The sequence below is a fragment of the Erinaceus europaeus genome, chromosome 2 (genome assembly GCF_950295315.1).
Source record: "Erinaceus europaeus chromosome 2, mEriEur2.1, whole genome shotgun sequence".
Classification (NCBI taxonomy): Eukaryota; Metazoa; Chordata; class Mammalia; order Eulipotyphla; family Erinaceidae; genus Erinaceus; species Erinaceus europaeus.
In genome coordinates this window covers 42,047,048-42,062,732 of record NC_080163.1, presented here as the reverse complement: position 1 = coordinate 42,062,732, position 15,685 = coordinate 42,047,048, and the positions used below count along the sequence as shown (strand labels likewise).

At 40.0% G+C, this 15,685-nt stretch overlaps 1 protein-coding gene across 8 annotated transcripts in view; it reads left to right on the top strand.

Moving 5' to 3' along the window:
- KLHL3 (kelch like family member 3) overlaps positions 1-15,685 on the top strand; it is a 152,138-nt gene that overhangs the window by 53,713 nt on the left and 82,740 nt on the right. For 7 of the 8 annotated variants that reach the window (XM_016185783.2, XM_060178485.1, XM_016185784.2 and 4 more), the window contains one exon: positions 6,662-6,768. In XM_016185783.2, coding sequence (XP_016041269.1) covers positions 6,662-6,768 — 107 coding nt within the window. Of the gene's footprint in view, positions 1-6,661; positions 6,769-15,685 lie in introns of those variants that run through there. The other variant, XM_060178510.1, reaches the window with a different exon arrangement.

Genomic DNA, 15,685 nt, shown 5'->3' with positions numbered 1-15,685 from the left:
AAGGAGAGTTTGACTTCTTCTCTTCCAATCTGTATCCTTGAATTCCTTGCTCCTGCCTGATTGTTATGGCAAGAACTTCCAACACTATGTTGAATAGTAATGGTGATAGTGGGCAGCCCTGTCTAGTACCTGATCTGAGTGGAAATGCTTCTAGTTTTAAACCATTGAGTATGATGTTGGCTGTAGGTTTGCTATATATAGACTCCACTATCTTCGGGAATTTTCCATCTATTCCCATTTTTTGTAGTGTTTTGATCATAAAGGAATGTTGTATTTTGTCAAAGGCTTTCTCTGCATCTATTGATATGACCATGTGGTTTTTGGTCTTGCTTTTGTTGATGTGGTGGATCACATTGATTGATTTATGTATATTAAACCAACCTTGCATGCCTGGGTAAACCCCACTTGGTCATGATGAACAATCTTTTTGATATACTGCTGTATTCGGTTGGCTAGAATTTTGTTCAATATTTTCGCATCTACGTTCATCAGAGATATCGGTCTGTAATTTTCTTTTTTGGTTGTGTCCCTGTCTGCTTTTGGTATCAGAGTGATGTTGGCTTCATAGAAGCTGGCAGGGAGTATTCCAGTGTCTTCAATCTTCTGGAAGATTTTTAAAAGTAGAGGTATTAGTTCTTCTTTGAAGGTTTTGTAGAATTCATTTGTAAAACCATCTGGTCCAGGACTTTTATTTTGGGGGAGATTTTTGATAACTGTTTCAATTTCACTAGCTGTGATGGGCCTGTTCATGTTATCCACTTCCTCTTTACTTAGTTTTGGAAGTTGGTAGGTATCTAGGAAATCATCCATTTCTTCCAGGTTCTCTAGCTTGGTGGTATATAGTTGTTCATAGAAGCCTCGCATGATATGTTGAATTTCTGCGGTGTCTGTTGTGATATCTCCTCTTTCATTTACTATCCGATTTATTTGGGTATTCTCCCTTTTTTGTTTTGTGAGTCTGGCTAAAGGTTTGTCGATTTTGTTTACTCTTTCGAAGAACCAACATTTACTTTCGTTGATCTTTTGTATGGTTTTCCTATTCTCAATGTTATTTATTTCTGCCCTAACTTTAGTGATTTCTGACCTTCTCGTTGCTTTAGGGTTCCTTTGTTGTTCTTCTTCTAGGTCTTTAAGATGTGCAATCAGGCTGTTTATTTGTGCTTTTTCTTATTTCCTAATGTGTGCTTGTATATCTATGAACTTCCCTCTTAGTACTGCTTTAGCTGTGTCCCAAATATTTTGATAGCTTGTGTCTTCATTTTCATTGAACTCTTGAAACATTTTGATTTCTTCCTTGATTTCCTCTTTGATCCAGAAGTTGTTAAGAAGCGTACTGTTGAGCTTCCACATTTTGGGACTATTACTAATCTTTTGTTGATTATTAAGTGTTAGTTTAGTTCCACTGTGGTCTGAGAAGATGCTTGGGATGATTTCAATGCTCTTGAATTGGCTGATGCTGCCTTTGTGGCCTAATATATGGTCTATCCTTGAGAATGACCCATGTGGATTTGAGTAAAATGTGTATTCCAGTTTCTTGGGATGAATGACTCTGAACATGTCCAATAGTTCTAGTTTATCTATCTCTTCATTTAGCTCCCTTATGTCTTTATTGATTTTCTGCCTGGATGATCTGTCAAGTTGAGCGAGTGAGGTGTTGAAGTCCCCTACTATGACTGTGTTGCTGTTAATATATTGCTGTAGCTCTTTCAGTAGAAGTTTGATGTATTTAGATGGCTTCTCATTGGGTGCATAGATGTTATATATGTTTATATTTTTGTTGTTGTTATTGTTGTCATTGTTATTGGATAGGACAGAGAGAAATCAAGAGAGGATGGAAGACAGAAAGTGTGAGAGAAAGATAGACATCTGCAGACCTGCTTCATTGCTTGTAAAATGATGCCCCTTCAGGTGGGAGCTGGGAGCTTGAACCAGAATCCTCAATCCAGTGCTTGTCCTTTGCTCCACATGTGCTTAACCTGCTGAGCTACTGCCTGACCCCCTGTATTTAACTTCTTTCCCTTCCCTATCAGCTGGCAATTTTTTTTCCTTGCCATTGACTTTTGATAGTTTTACAATAATGTGCTTTGGTGTTGGTCCTTTTGTATTTATAAATCTAGGTGAGTGTTCTGCCTCCTGAATGAAAATGTTCTGTGAGTGTCCTAAGTGAGGGAAATTCTCAGCTAAAATTGCTCTGAAAATGGACTCTGGGCCTTTGGCCTTGTCCTCCTCTTCAGTTATACCTATCACTCTTATATCCAATCTTTTGATGGAATTTGCAGTTTCATAGTGTCATTTAATTCTTTTTGAACCTTTCCTCTCCCTCATCTTTAAATTGAAAGAGTGGACAAATGGTATCTTCTAGATTAGAAATTCTTCTGCATGTGTGAGTCTACTTCCTAAGCCTTCTACCTGAGTGTGAATTGCAGTCAGTGTCCTTTATTCCTTGGAGTTGTTTGAAAATTTTCTTTCATGCTGCCTTATTGCTTAGTGAATTCTGGTTGAAAATTTACTTTCAAGCCCTGAAGATTCTTAGCAAACTCTGTTCTGAGTTCATCTCTGGTATATTTTAACTACATGGTAAAATTCTCTTTCAAGTCTTGCTTAGATTCTTGGAGAGTCCTCATAAAGAGCTTTCTGTAGTCTGTCTCTGATAGTTTCTAAATCTGTTTTTCCTTGGAGCCCCTCTGTTCTGTTCCTATCTAACTGATATGGCATGGTTAGCTGTTTAGTTCTGTTTCTCTGTTTGTGCACTTATTGTGCTGGTTATTGCTGGCCAACAGATAGTGCTATTGTGATCTCTAGACTTCTCTTGTTTTTATGATCCATGGTGGGTGGGGTGGGGTGGGTTTCATTGGGCTGTCTTGTGGTCCCAAATGCTCTCTGATTTTTGTTGTGTCTTTGCCTTAAATTCAGAAGGCTAAAACCTCCCTGAGTCAAAGCTTGAGAGGTTTGAAGCTCCCTTCTCTTTTTTTCTGGCACTAGGAAGGACCTTCCCTGCTTGCTAAAATGGCCAAAATGACACAACTTGGCATTATGCTTCCCAGAGCTCTGGTTTGACTGTGTTGTTCTTTCAACCTGCACCCCTTTTGGCCCCAGCCACATGGAGCTGCCACCTGAAGCTTCAGATATTTCAGCTGTAGATTATGAGTTCAATTGGGTGTCCTGCATTTATTTGTTGTTATTTTTTTTTGGGGGGGAGAGATGATCTAATCCCAGTTATTCTATGGCCATGACTCCTGGAAGTCCCCTATTATTTATCCCCTGTGAGTGTGGACCCAGGATCATTATGGGGTGCAGAAGGTGGATCCTTGAGCACAGTGATATGTGTGCTTAACTGAGTGTGCCACCACTTCTGGCCCTCCTCCTGAAATCTTTATAAACGTGAAAATACACAAGCTGAGCCTACTCATGTTGGTAGTACCTTTTTTTCATAAGAACTTTTACCCAAATTGGGGTCAGGCCATGGTGCACCTGGTTAAGCACACACTCTGCAGTGTTCAAGGACCTGGGTTCAACCCCCTGGCCCCCAACTGGGGGGGCACTTCATGAATGGTGAAGCAGGGCTTCGGGTGTCTCTCTGTCCTTCTCCCTCTTATCTCCACCTTCCCTCTCAATTTTTCTATCTCTAGCCATTAATCAATAAATAAAAATTTAAAAAGAAGTTTTACCCAAATTAAAAATGTTTAGACTGGGGACTGGGTTGTTGTGCACCTGGTTGAGTGCATAATTACCAAATACAGTGACCAAGTTTAAGCTCCTGGTGCCTACCTGTGGGTGGGGGGGGAATCTTCATGAGTATTTAAGTAGTGCCACAAATGTCTCTTTTTCTCTCCCTCTCTGCCTACCCTTACTCTCTCAATATCTCTCTCTCTATTCAACAAAATAAAAATAAATAAAATATTTAGAAAATACGTAGATTGCCCTCAGGTGACATTTACAATCCCATGTGATCCCCATGATGTATGTCCCAAGGTAGCTAAGAAGATTAAAACAAACAAACAACTAGTAATATCAACTGTGCAGTAATACTCTCATAGTCAGGAGCAGTGACATCTTTGTTTTAGTTATTCTGATTAATTTTTATAATATTTGTGAGTAGGGTCTGTTTCCCCCAGTTTTTGTCTCTTGGTGTCCAGATGTCTTACCTTTTCTACAAGTATACTCATGGATACCTTATTCCATCTTCTGAACATTTCCTGATCATCTTCCCCTTCACAAAGCATGATGATACTTACTGTACCCACAGCCAGAACTGGATTGAAGATGCAGGTTTCTGTGCATTTGGGTCATCTGAGCTTCATAGATCAGATGATCTCCAGAGCATTTGTGTGTCTAGTCTTCTCGGACTTTATTATTCTATTTATCTAATAAATGAATGTGTACTGGTGTCTTATAGCTGGAAGTTATTTAATATAACAGAGGTGAGGTAGAAATATGTAATTTCTGTCAACCTTGATAGGTTTATTATATTCATCTTAGTATTCACATAGAACCTAGTCATGACCTTTGACTTCTCAGAACAGTTGATCTATCCCTAAAACTTTAACCTGAAGGAAATATTAATACACCCTAGAATTTAGAAGTATGGATTCTGAGGCCTATCAAGTCTTATCTCCAATGCTCTCTTTCTGACTCTTGAGAAATTTGTGTAACATTTTCGGGAATCAGGTTCTTTACATGTAATGTGGGGAATAGTAATAGCCCTACTTCTTAGGATTATAGACAGGATTAAATGAAGTAAAATATATATTAAAAAAAACCTGCTTACAACAGTGTTTTGTATATACAGCTCTATAAATGCGAACCATTATGTTAATAGTAGACTTATTATCAATCTAGAAGACTGGTAAAAGAAAAATTCTTGTCTTGATCTAGCCGTGTAGCAAACTTTTGACCTCCAAAGTGGTCAAATATTCATTCTGTTTATGAGTTTAGGTTTATTTCAATTCAAAATTATCAAATAAACATTTAAGGGCCTATTATTTGCTAGGTATGCAGCCAGATTTCTAGGTAATGCCAGTCATCAAGCCCATATTGGAGTCTGCAGAGGAGTGGTGGTGACAGATAAGTCAAAAGGTAGTTTTATTAATATTAAGAATATTCATAGGGACCTGATGGTGGCTCACCTGGCAAGCACATGTCACCATGCACAAGGACCAGGGTTCAAGCCTCCAGTTCCCACCTGCAGGGAGGAAGTTTTATGGGTAGAGAACCAGTGATGCAGATGCTCCTCTTTCTCTCTCTCTTTACCCTCCTCCTCTCTCAATTCTCTCTCCTGCCAAATAAAAAAGATAAAATTAAAATTAAAGAAATTTATTCTTAATAATTGCAGTGATTAAAATTTGCACTGGGTTTTTATGAGCACTATGTGTTCAGAAGGAGTCTCCCTGGTGATCATTTTACATTTGAATGAGAAGAGAAATACCTGAATCCTCTAGATTTGACTGGCCTTAGTGTGGTCTTTTATAGGCAATGAATCCTGTCAGGGAAATTATTTTTCTTTTTTTTCAAAATAATTTATTATTGGGTAGAGATAAAGAGAAACTGAGAGAGGAGATGGAGGGAAGGAGACAGAGAGACACCTGCAGCCCTGCTTCACCACCCATGAAGCTTTCCTCCTGCAGGAGGATTTGTGCACTTAACCACGAGTGCCACTGCCTGACCCCCATTCAGGGAATTGTTAGTACTTACTCTCTGTTGGCACATTTTACTGACGTGCTCAAGCTCTAGGCATTCATTAACTCATTCGGACTTTTTCCCCAGTGTTCCTTTCTTAATCAGAACTAATGAAGTTGGGGAACAGAGAAGAACCCTGAATTTCATCTGTAAAGTAGTTGCGTCTCACTGTTTGCCTTAGGAAAGCACAAATGTCTGGTCTATTAAAACTTGGAATACTCTGAGTTCATTTCAGTATCTACCTCAGGCTAGGGCAAGTCTTTTTGATAGGGATAGTATAGAATTTGGTGGGAGAAAAATATCCTGGGGTCAGGTGCTGGTTAAGCGCACATGGCGCAAAGCGAAAAGACCGGTCTAAGGATCCTGGTGGGGAGTCAGGCGGTAGCGCAGCGGGTTAAGCGCAGGTGGCGCAAAGCGCAAAGACTGGCATCAGGATCCCAGTTCAAACCCCCGGCTCCCCACCTGCAGGGGAGTCACATCACAGGTGGTGAAGCAGGTCTGCAGGTGTCTGTCTTTCTCTCCCCCTCTCTGTTTTTCCCTCTTCTCTCTATTTCTCTCTGGCCTATTTAACAAGGACATCATCACCACCAACAATAACTACAACAATAAAACAACAAGGGCAACTAAAGGGAATAAATAAATGAATAAATATAAAAAAAACGATTAAAAAAGGATCCTGGTTTGAGCCCCTGGCTCCCCACCGGCAGGGGGGTTTCTTCACAAGCGGTGAAGCAGGTCTGCAGGTTTCTATCTTTCTCTCCCTCTCTGTCGTCCCTCCTCTCTCTTAATTTCTCTATGTTCTATTCAACATCAAGGGCAACAAAATGGGAAACAAATGACCTCCAGGAGCAGTGGATTCGTAGCGCAGGCACCGAGCCCCAACAATAACCCTGGAGGCACAAAAAAAAACCTCCTTGTATGACTAGGGGTGGGTGCTGACTGGTGCTGTGACTCATCTTGTCCCCCCCCCGCTGGTGTCTTACAGTAAGCAGCTGTTGTGCGATGTGATGATTGTGGCAGAAGATGTTGAGATAGAGGCCCACCGTGTGGTCCTGGCAGCCTGCAGCCCTTACTTCTGTGCGATGTTTACAGGTATGATGAGGGATGAACAATAACCTATGCTTATGGGACTAGTGCCCCACTAGGAAAATCTCAAGGGTGGTGTGTGAGGGGAGGGGGGAAAAGAGGAGGCTGTGGCACATCCCGAGGGGCTCCTAGGGGCCAGATTCTGGTTTTCTCATGGAAGAGAATTTCAATGAACCACATCTCAGCAAGACCATTTGGGCATGTAGCCCCTTGTCCACCACAAAGGAAAAGGAGACAAAATTATATAATAAGGGGGCTGGGTGGTGACGTACCTGGTTAAGCACACACATTACAGTGCTCAAGGACCTGGGTTCGAGCCCCCAGTCCCCACCTGCAGGGGGAAAGCTTTGTAAGTGGTAAAGTCGGCTGTAGGTGTCTATCTGTCTCTCTCCCTCTCTCTAGCCCCTGTCTCTCTTGATTTCTGACTTTCTCTATCCAATAAAGATAATACAAATTAAGATAATACAAATTAACAAAAAAAGAAAAAATTGGAAACACCAGCAGTCCTGACTGTTCATTAGTTGTCAGATTTTGGCTTGGATTATGATCATATGACGAAGCTTCCTAAAAATGTAGACTCCTGGGGCCAGTCAGTAGCACAGTGGGTTAAACGTATATGGCATGAAGCACAAGGACCACCATAAGGATCCCAGTTCAAGCCCCCGGCTCCCCCACCTGCAGGGGAGTCGCTTCATAAGCGGTGAAGCAGGTCTGCAGGTGTCTATCTTTTTCTCCTCCTCTCTGTCTTCCCTTCTTCTCTCTATTTCTTTCTGTCCTATCCAACAATAACAGCTATAACACCAAGGGCAACAAAAATGGGAAAAATGGCCTTATGGATTCATAGTGCATGCACTGAACCCCAGCAAAAAAAAAAAGTAGGCTCCTGGTCTCATCTTCAGACCTTCAGATCTCTTATTTGTTAGGAATGGAACTGTAAAAAGGCAAGAAATTTGCCCAACTTCATACAATAATTGTGTGGAACTAGGCTTGTTGACTTCTGGCTTCTGGCTATACTGGCTAGCCCACACTTGCTTTTCATTAGTTAGTTCTTCTACCAGGGGCCATAGGCTTCCTCTGATCTTTATAAGATTGTGGGGGAGATTTGGGTGAAGTGATTATGAGGCTTAGAGGGAGAGTAAGATTGAGTACTATTCATTGTCAGTCTATACACCCAGACTATTTCTGTCTTTCCCTCATGATAACTGTTTCTATTTAACTCACTATTGATTCCTCGTGGTCTAGATGATCTTCCATGTAGTAGGTACTCAGTGAAAATTTGCTGAATTTAAATTAACAATATATTTTACCTATATTTTAATATCAAAATCATATCTCTATCTTAATTCTAATACAGTAGCTTCATATTTACACAAATTGAAAATGCATTTCCTTATTGTGTTGGAAATCAGTTATTTCTAATATTTTGCTACTATAAATGAAGTTTTCAGGGGGCTGGATGGTGGTACACCTGGACAGCCTGCCCTGTCTTGCCCAGTACACCTGGACAAGCTCACATAGTATTATGTGCAAGGACTTGTACCCAAGGAACAAGATTCAAACCCCCTGCAGTGAGGACACTTTACAAGTGGTGAAGCAGTCTGCAGGTGTCTATCTTTCTTTCTTCCTATCTCTTCTGCCACTCTAAATTTCTCTGATTTAGACTTAAAGTGTTCTTACTTTCTATCCCTTGGGTTTACATTGTATTTGGAGGTTCTATATACCAACCCCATTTCTAAGCCAAATCAGTAACTTCTAGTAAATGTGAAACTGAGGTCTGAGTGAGTGTCCATAGAGACTGATAAAGGGCAGCCAATCTATGAGAAGATTTGATGTGGGCAGTTAACCAAATTGTCCTCCATGCTTTTAACATAGTGTAATTGGAAACACCAGCAGTCCTGACTGTCCATTTTTCCCCTGTGAAAATGGAATATTTATGATCCTTTTCCCAATACCCTCCTCATTTAGCACATCAATCCCTGTAGTAACTAATTTTCTGGAAGTGTTTAGTCAACTTTTTTCTCTTTTTATGGTGTCCTTTACTATGAGTTTGCTGTACTATAGTGTTTTTATTCGATATGGGTTCTTTATTGTAATACACATACTTTAAAAATGACTCCATTTTTGAAAATTTGACTGGGTATGGTATATTGCACCAAAGCAAAAGATTCTGGGAAAGGAAGGAAAGAGATGGGATAAAGGGACATTGGGGCCCTGGTGTACAGTGGGGGGAAGGCCCTAGATTGGGGTTACATGTGTCTCCCAGACACCTATCAAGGGGAGATGAGAGGTTGTACCTATGTGTTAAAGTCTATAACGTAAGCCATTAACCCTTTAGTTAAAAATATGACTCCATGTTTTGGTGTTAAAGGAATTGAGGTCTAAAGGATATATGGACTAAGAGTATTATGCCCAGGACATTTGAACTTCTGTCTCAAAAGAAACCTTGGTAGTAAGCTCTCTCCTGCTTCTCTTGTATTATGTGTAGTGATTGATTGCATTAGCTTTTCCTCTTTCTTTCTTTCTTTCTTTCTTTCTTTCTTTCTTTCTTTCTTTCTTCCTCCCGTTCTCTTTCCAGCCTCCCCTCCCTCTTCTCCTTCTTCTTCTTCTCCTCCTCCTCCTCCTCCTCCTCCTTCTTCTTCTTCTTTTTTAAGAAATGTTACTGTCCAATTTTATTAGACTAGGCTGGTATTCAACTGGTATCTTTGAACTTATGGAGAGTAGAAATAGAAGAGGTCAGAAATATGTTCAGGGTAAGAGACAAGGGACTTGAAATTTGAATGAAATCAACCATTTAAGAAACAGAACACTGAGGGTTTGTCTTTATTACCTTCCAGGCATACGCTCATTCCATAACATCTTTGTTTTGCCTGTATTTTATGCCAGACTATTCCAGACTTGACCTAGTCTGTGTATTGGGTGATTGCATGATATATATATATTTGAATAGCTTATAGCTCAGCAAGAGTTAATCCAAGGTGATGGAACAGGATAGCGATATCACCAACATTTACTCCTTTCTTTGGCTAAAGAGAACCTTGACAGAAGTTGTGGAGTAGTGGTTGTGGTTGTTGTAGTGGTAGTAGTGGTGGTATCAGTAGAAGGTAAGTTTGTTTTCTGGAAGTTTAGCCCCTAGGAGTAAGTAACTGGTTAGAATAGTTCAGGAAATAAAGGGTTTTTGAAGCATCTGTAGCTGCTTGTGGTTAAGATAGAATGACCTCAGCTGCATGTGACTACTAGAATCTGTTTCCTGTGGACTAAATCTCCACAGCACAGAGCTTCTTCTCCCTGTTGCTAACATAACCACATTCAAGCCAGGCTTACTTTTCTGACTTAGAAGACCAAGTTGTATAGTAAGGAGCATATACAAATATATTGCTCTTGCTGCAGAAATTACTATGTCCCTTTTTTAAAAAGTTAGTGATTTAATAATGGTTTATAAAATTCTAAGATTACAGGGGTATAGTTCCACATGACACTCACCACTAAAGTTCTGTGACACTCCCCTGCCCTCAGTAACCACTATAGTTGGCACAAAATCTCAGACATAGCTTGGTCACTTTTTTGACGTTTCACATTTTGATGTGATAGGTGAAAGATTTATACGATTTATACGATCTGAAGAGAAACCTGAGTATATATTTCATTTATGTATGTAGGTATGCATGTATTTTTATTAGTGATTTAATAGTGGTTTACAAGATCATAAGATTACAGGAGTCTAGTTCTACACTGCACCCACCACTACAGCTCTGTGTCCTTCCCCACTCGATCCCTCCCATCCCCCTCAAGGATAACCATCATAGTTTTCCCAAAGTGTTAGCAACAGTTTGACATTTTTTGAAAAACAAGTTCATGTGTTTCAGTTCTTTATACTGCATACATGAAAGAAAATGTCCAGTAATTACCTTTCAGAAAAATACAGCCATGGTCACTTTTTAAATGTTCTACATAAAAGTGAAGCCTTCTAATAGTTCTCTTTTACTTTATTACTTACTTCACTAAGCATAATCATGTCTGTCTTGTCCCAGAGGATACAATACCATCTTTAAAATTGCAGAATAGTTTTCCATTAAATATATTTCCCAAAGCTTCTTTATGTAGTCTGTTGATAAGCATTGAGGTTGCTTCCACTCCTTGGTAATTGTGAATAAAACAGCTATGAACATAGGGGTGCATATATCCCTTTGAATTAGTGTTTTCATATCTTTTGGATAGATACCTTGGAGTGGTATTACATAATCATAAGGTAATAAATGGCATTTTTTAAAGAAAAGATAGTATTTGGCTGTGGTTAAAACAGGCCTGTGTAGCACCTTGCAAGAGAGACTGGCACTTGGACACTGACCACTATCCTATTATGGTATAGATGAATTAATCAAGAAGGTCTTGGAATAGATCTATTTGGACACAGAGAGTATCCCAGACTGGAAATTCAGACCATCTTTGGAGAGACCCATTAGTAAGGAATGCTTTATGAATGTTCTCAAAGGAAGTTTGGAGTTGTTGCTGTGGATACCTTACTGACACTTTAAGCACTTAACAGAAAATTAGAAATTTTAGAGTCATGTAAAGAAGCAAGAAAAAAAATCACCTAGAAAATTGTGTCATAGTATTCTGGATCATAGACTCCTTTGAAGCTCTGATAATGGTCTCTTATTTCCACCCCTTACCCCTGAAAAATAAGACTTCTCACATATCACATATATATATATATTTTTTTTTCATACAATTTCAGGAGTTTCCATTTGTTTATTCCAAACTTAAAAAAACTAACATGACTCCCAAGCACAAATTTCACAGGAGAAATAATTCAAGTCAGGCACTGTTTTCATGTTACTATAAGGGCTTCTAAATCTCTTGGTTCACATAGGCAGGCAGGTTCTTTTTTTTTTTTTTAATTTCTTTATTGGGGGGTTAATGGTTTACAGTCAACAGTGAAATACAGTAGTTTGTACATGCATAACATTTCCCAGTTTTCCCAATGACAATTCAACCCCTACTAGGTCCTCCTCTGCCATCATGTTTCAGGATCTGAACCCTCCCCCTTACCCAAGTCTTTTCAATTTTTCTTCCTTACTAGTCACATATACTACTTCTGAGTGTCCCTTTTTTTTTTTTTAAGTTTTTTATTTTTAAAATGGAAACACTGACTAGACCATAGGTTAAGAGGGGTAAAATTCCATGCAATTCCTGCCACTGGAACTCCATATCCCATTCCCTCCCCTGATAGCTTTCCTGTTCATTAACCCCCTGGGAGTATGGACCCTGGGTCATTATGGGGTGCAGAAGGTGGAAGGTCTGGCTTCTGTAATTACTTCCCCGCTGAACGTGAGCATTGGCAGGTCGACCCATACTCCCAGCCTGTCTCTCTCTTTCCCTAGGGGGCAGGGATCTGGAGAAGCGGGGCTCCAGGACATATTGGTGGGGTCGTCTGCCCAGGGAAGTCCGGTTGGCATCATGGTAGCATCTGGAACCTGGTGGCTGAAAAAGAGTTAAGATAGAAAGCAGAGAAAATTGTTGATTAATTATGAACCTAAAGGCAAGATATATTGCGGATGGAAATTGGGGTCTCCATTTTGGTAAAAGCTAGTTGGTCTATTTCAGGTATATTCCAAGGGGCCCAACTAGTTTTTGTCTGTGCCTGACATCTAATATGCAGGTGATCTAAGCTATTGTTTGGGGGTAAAGGGGTGTCATAGTTGGAAAAAGGACCAGAAAGCTGGATCAGGGAAGAGAGTAGCTCCCAAGTATGGGGAAATTATATAAATATTGCTAATTGTAACCCCCTTGATCTTATCTGGGGCCCATAGTCAGCACAGGAGCCTATGTAATCTCTGCATCCCTGTAGGTCTGAGCTCACATTCTGTGGTCATGGCTAGGAACATTCCAGGATGTTCCAATTTCAGGATCCATCATCCTAGGTTGATAGGAAGAGTATGCTATCCAACCTCCCTTCGGAGAATGGAACAGTCCCTACCACTGTTGACCCATATTGAGGGCAAGGTACTATAGGGGTCCACATAGGGGTCCATTATGCTGTTCCTGATGGAGATGACCAGTGATAGTGGTAAGAGGGATCTGTGAGAGGTCTAGGCCCATCATGTCTGTGTGGGAATCCCAGGACTCCTTGACTAGGGCCCCAAGTGATGGGGTGGCCTGGTAGTTACTAAAGAGTCATCATTAAAGTATGCCAGTCTCTTGCCCTTATTCAGCTTTTGTAATCCTTTGTCTAATAAGGTTAGCTTTGGAGTGATTGAAGGCTGTGTAAAAGAAGGTAGGTGAGGAGGTTATCTAGGTCTAAGTAGAAAATATTTCAGTAGGTACTTTGTAGTGTCTTTTTAGGTCTTTCTGTTGGCTTGCTTCATTTATTGAATTACTGCAAACTACTGTGCACTTTTGCTTTAAGGTATATGTTTTTCCCCCAACTTCTGGATATATGTATTTATATCTCATCTCATATGTCTATATCTAGGTTTTGAGGTTTGTTGAGAAGTATATCACCCAAAATGAATTTAAGAAGTCCTATGAACTAGGAAAGGTCTCACCAGAGTAATGAAGCTGGTAGGTTCACATTCCATGCTTGACATCTCTGGACGCAGTCCAAAATGAAACATGCTGAGGTGGTACTGGTTGCATTGATTTGGTTGGGATGAGCAGGTACAGTATCAATTGGTATGAGTTGGAAGAAGCATGCAGGAAAGTGATCCTAGCAGTTTCAGGACTGGGAGAAATACGGGCTTTATAGAGAAAGGAGAAGATTCCTGCTGTCTTAGGGTTTAAGAAAGCAATAGATAGTTATAGCTATAACCAAATTATTTGGCAATTGGGTTAACTTTGAAAATCCCATTGTTAGGATTTTCTGTAGCATACAAAACCTTGCCGTAATTTATGTCCTTTTATGCTATTTACTTATAGCTGTGTCTTGTAAAGGAACACCACCAGTTGTGTTGTTCTCCCTGGTCTAAGCTTTTAGGAGATTTAATATTTCAAAGAGAAAATAATTATTAGAAATGTATTAACAATTTGAGCTCTCTGTTAACATTTATTTAAAGTTTTACTTTTACTTTTATTTATTTATTTATTCCCTTTTGTTGCCCTTATTGTTTTATTGTTGTAGTGATTATTATTGTTGTTATTGATGTCATTGTTGTTGGATAGGACAGAGAGAAATGGAGAGAGGAGGGGAAGACAGAGAGGGGGAGAGAAAGACAGACACCTGCAGACCTACTTCACCACCTGTGAAGTGACTCCCCTACAGGTGGGGAGCTGGGCGCTTGAACCAGGATCCTTATGCTGATCCTTGCACTTCACCCCACCTGCGCTTCACTCGCTGTGCTACCGCCTGACTCCTGAAAAATTTAATCTGATTACTAATTTGAAGTCTTAAGTGCTTAGATTGAAGGAACATATACTCAGAGCTATGGTCTATGTAGCAAAAAGTTTGAGACATTCAATCCATTTTTCCCTCTTTTATAAGTTGAATAGTAATTTGTGAGGCTACAAATTAATAGGAGTGTATATTAACACCATTCCCACCAACAAAAGTCTGTGTCCCCCCCCCCCCCCCGCCAGTGTAGCTGAACATCTACCCTCACCCTCCACCCAGAGATTTTTACTTTGGTGCCCTACTCCAAACTCAGTTGCTTTGAGTTTCCCTTTCTGTTCTTCTTTCTCAACTTCTATTTATGAGTTGGATCAGCCCATATTCATCTTTGTCTTTCTGACATAGCTCACTGGACATAATTCCTTCTAGCTCCCTCCAGGATGGGTCAGAGAAGGTGGGTTCATTGTTCTTAATAGCTGCATAGTATTCCATTGTGTAAATATACCACAGCTTTCTCAGCCACTCATCTGTTGTTGGGCACCTGGTTTTCTTCCAGGTTTTAGCTATTACGAATTGTGTTGCTATGAACATGGATGTAAACATATCTTTTTGATTGAGTTTTATGAATATATATAGGATATATTCTTAGGAGAGAAATTACTGGGCTATATGGGAGGTCTATTTTTAGTCTTGTGAGGGTTCTCCAGACTGCTCTCCACAGAGGTTGGATCAATTTACATTCCCACCAGCAGTACAGAAGAGTTCCTTTGTCCCCACAGCCTCTCCAGCATTTGTTGCTGCTGTCATTTTTGATGTATGACATTTTCACAGGGATGAAGTGGTATCTCATTGTTTTCTTTATTTGCACTTCTCTGACAATTAATGACCTGGAACAATTTTTCATGTGTTTGTTAGCCTTTTGAATCTCTTCTGTAGTGAATATTCTGTCCATATCCTCTGCTCATTTTAGGATAGGGTCATTTGCTTTTTTGTTGCTAAGTTTGGTGAGTGCTTTATATATTTTGGTTATTAGTCTCTTATCTGATGTGTGGCATGTGAAGATCTTCTCCAATTCTGTGAGAGGTCTCTTTATTTGGGTGATGGTATCTTTTGCTGTGCAGAAGCTTTTCAATTTGATGTAGTCACATTGCTTTGCTTTTGTTTTAGTCTTCTTTGCAATTGGCTTTGTATCATCAAAGATGTTCTTGAGGTTTAGGTGGGAAAGTGTTCCACCAATGTTTTCCTCTAAGTATTTGATACTTTCTGGTCTAACATCCAGGTCCTTGACCCATTTGGAGTTGACTTTTGTTTCTGGTGAGATAAAGTGGTTTAGTTTCATTCTTCTGCATGTTTCAACCCAGTTTTCCCAGCACCATTTATTGAAGAGAGCCTCATCCCTCCATTTAGTACTTTGGGACCCCTTATAAAAAATTAGATGTCCATAGGTGTGTGTGTGGGGTAGTCCTGGGCTTTCAATTCTGTTCCACTGGTCTGTGTGCCTATTTTTGTTCCAGTACCAGGCTGTTTTGATGATGATGGCTTTATAATATAGTTTGAGATCTGGGAGTGTGATGCCTCCATTTCTGTTTCTTTTCCTTA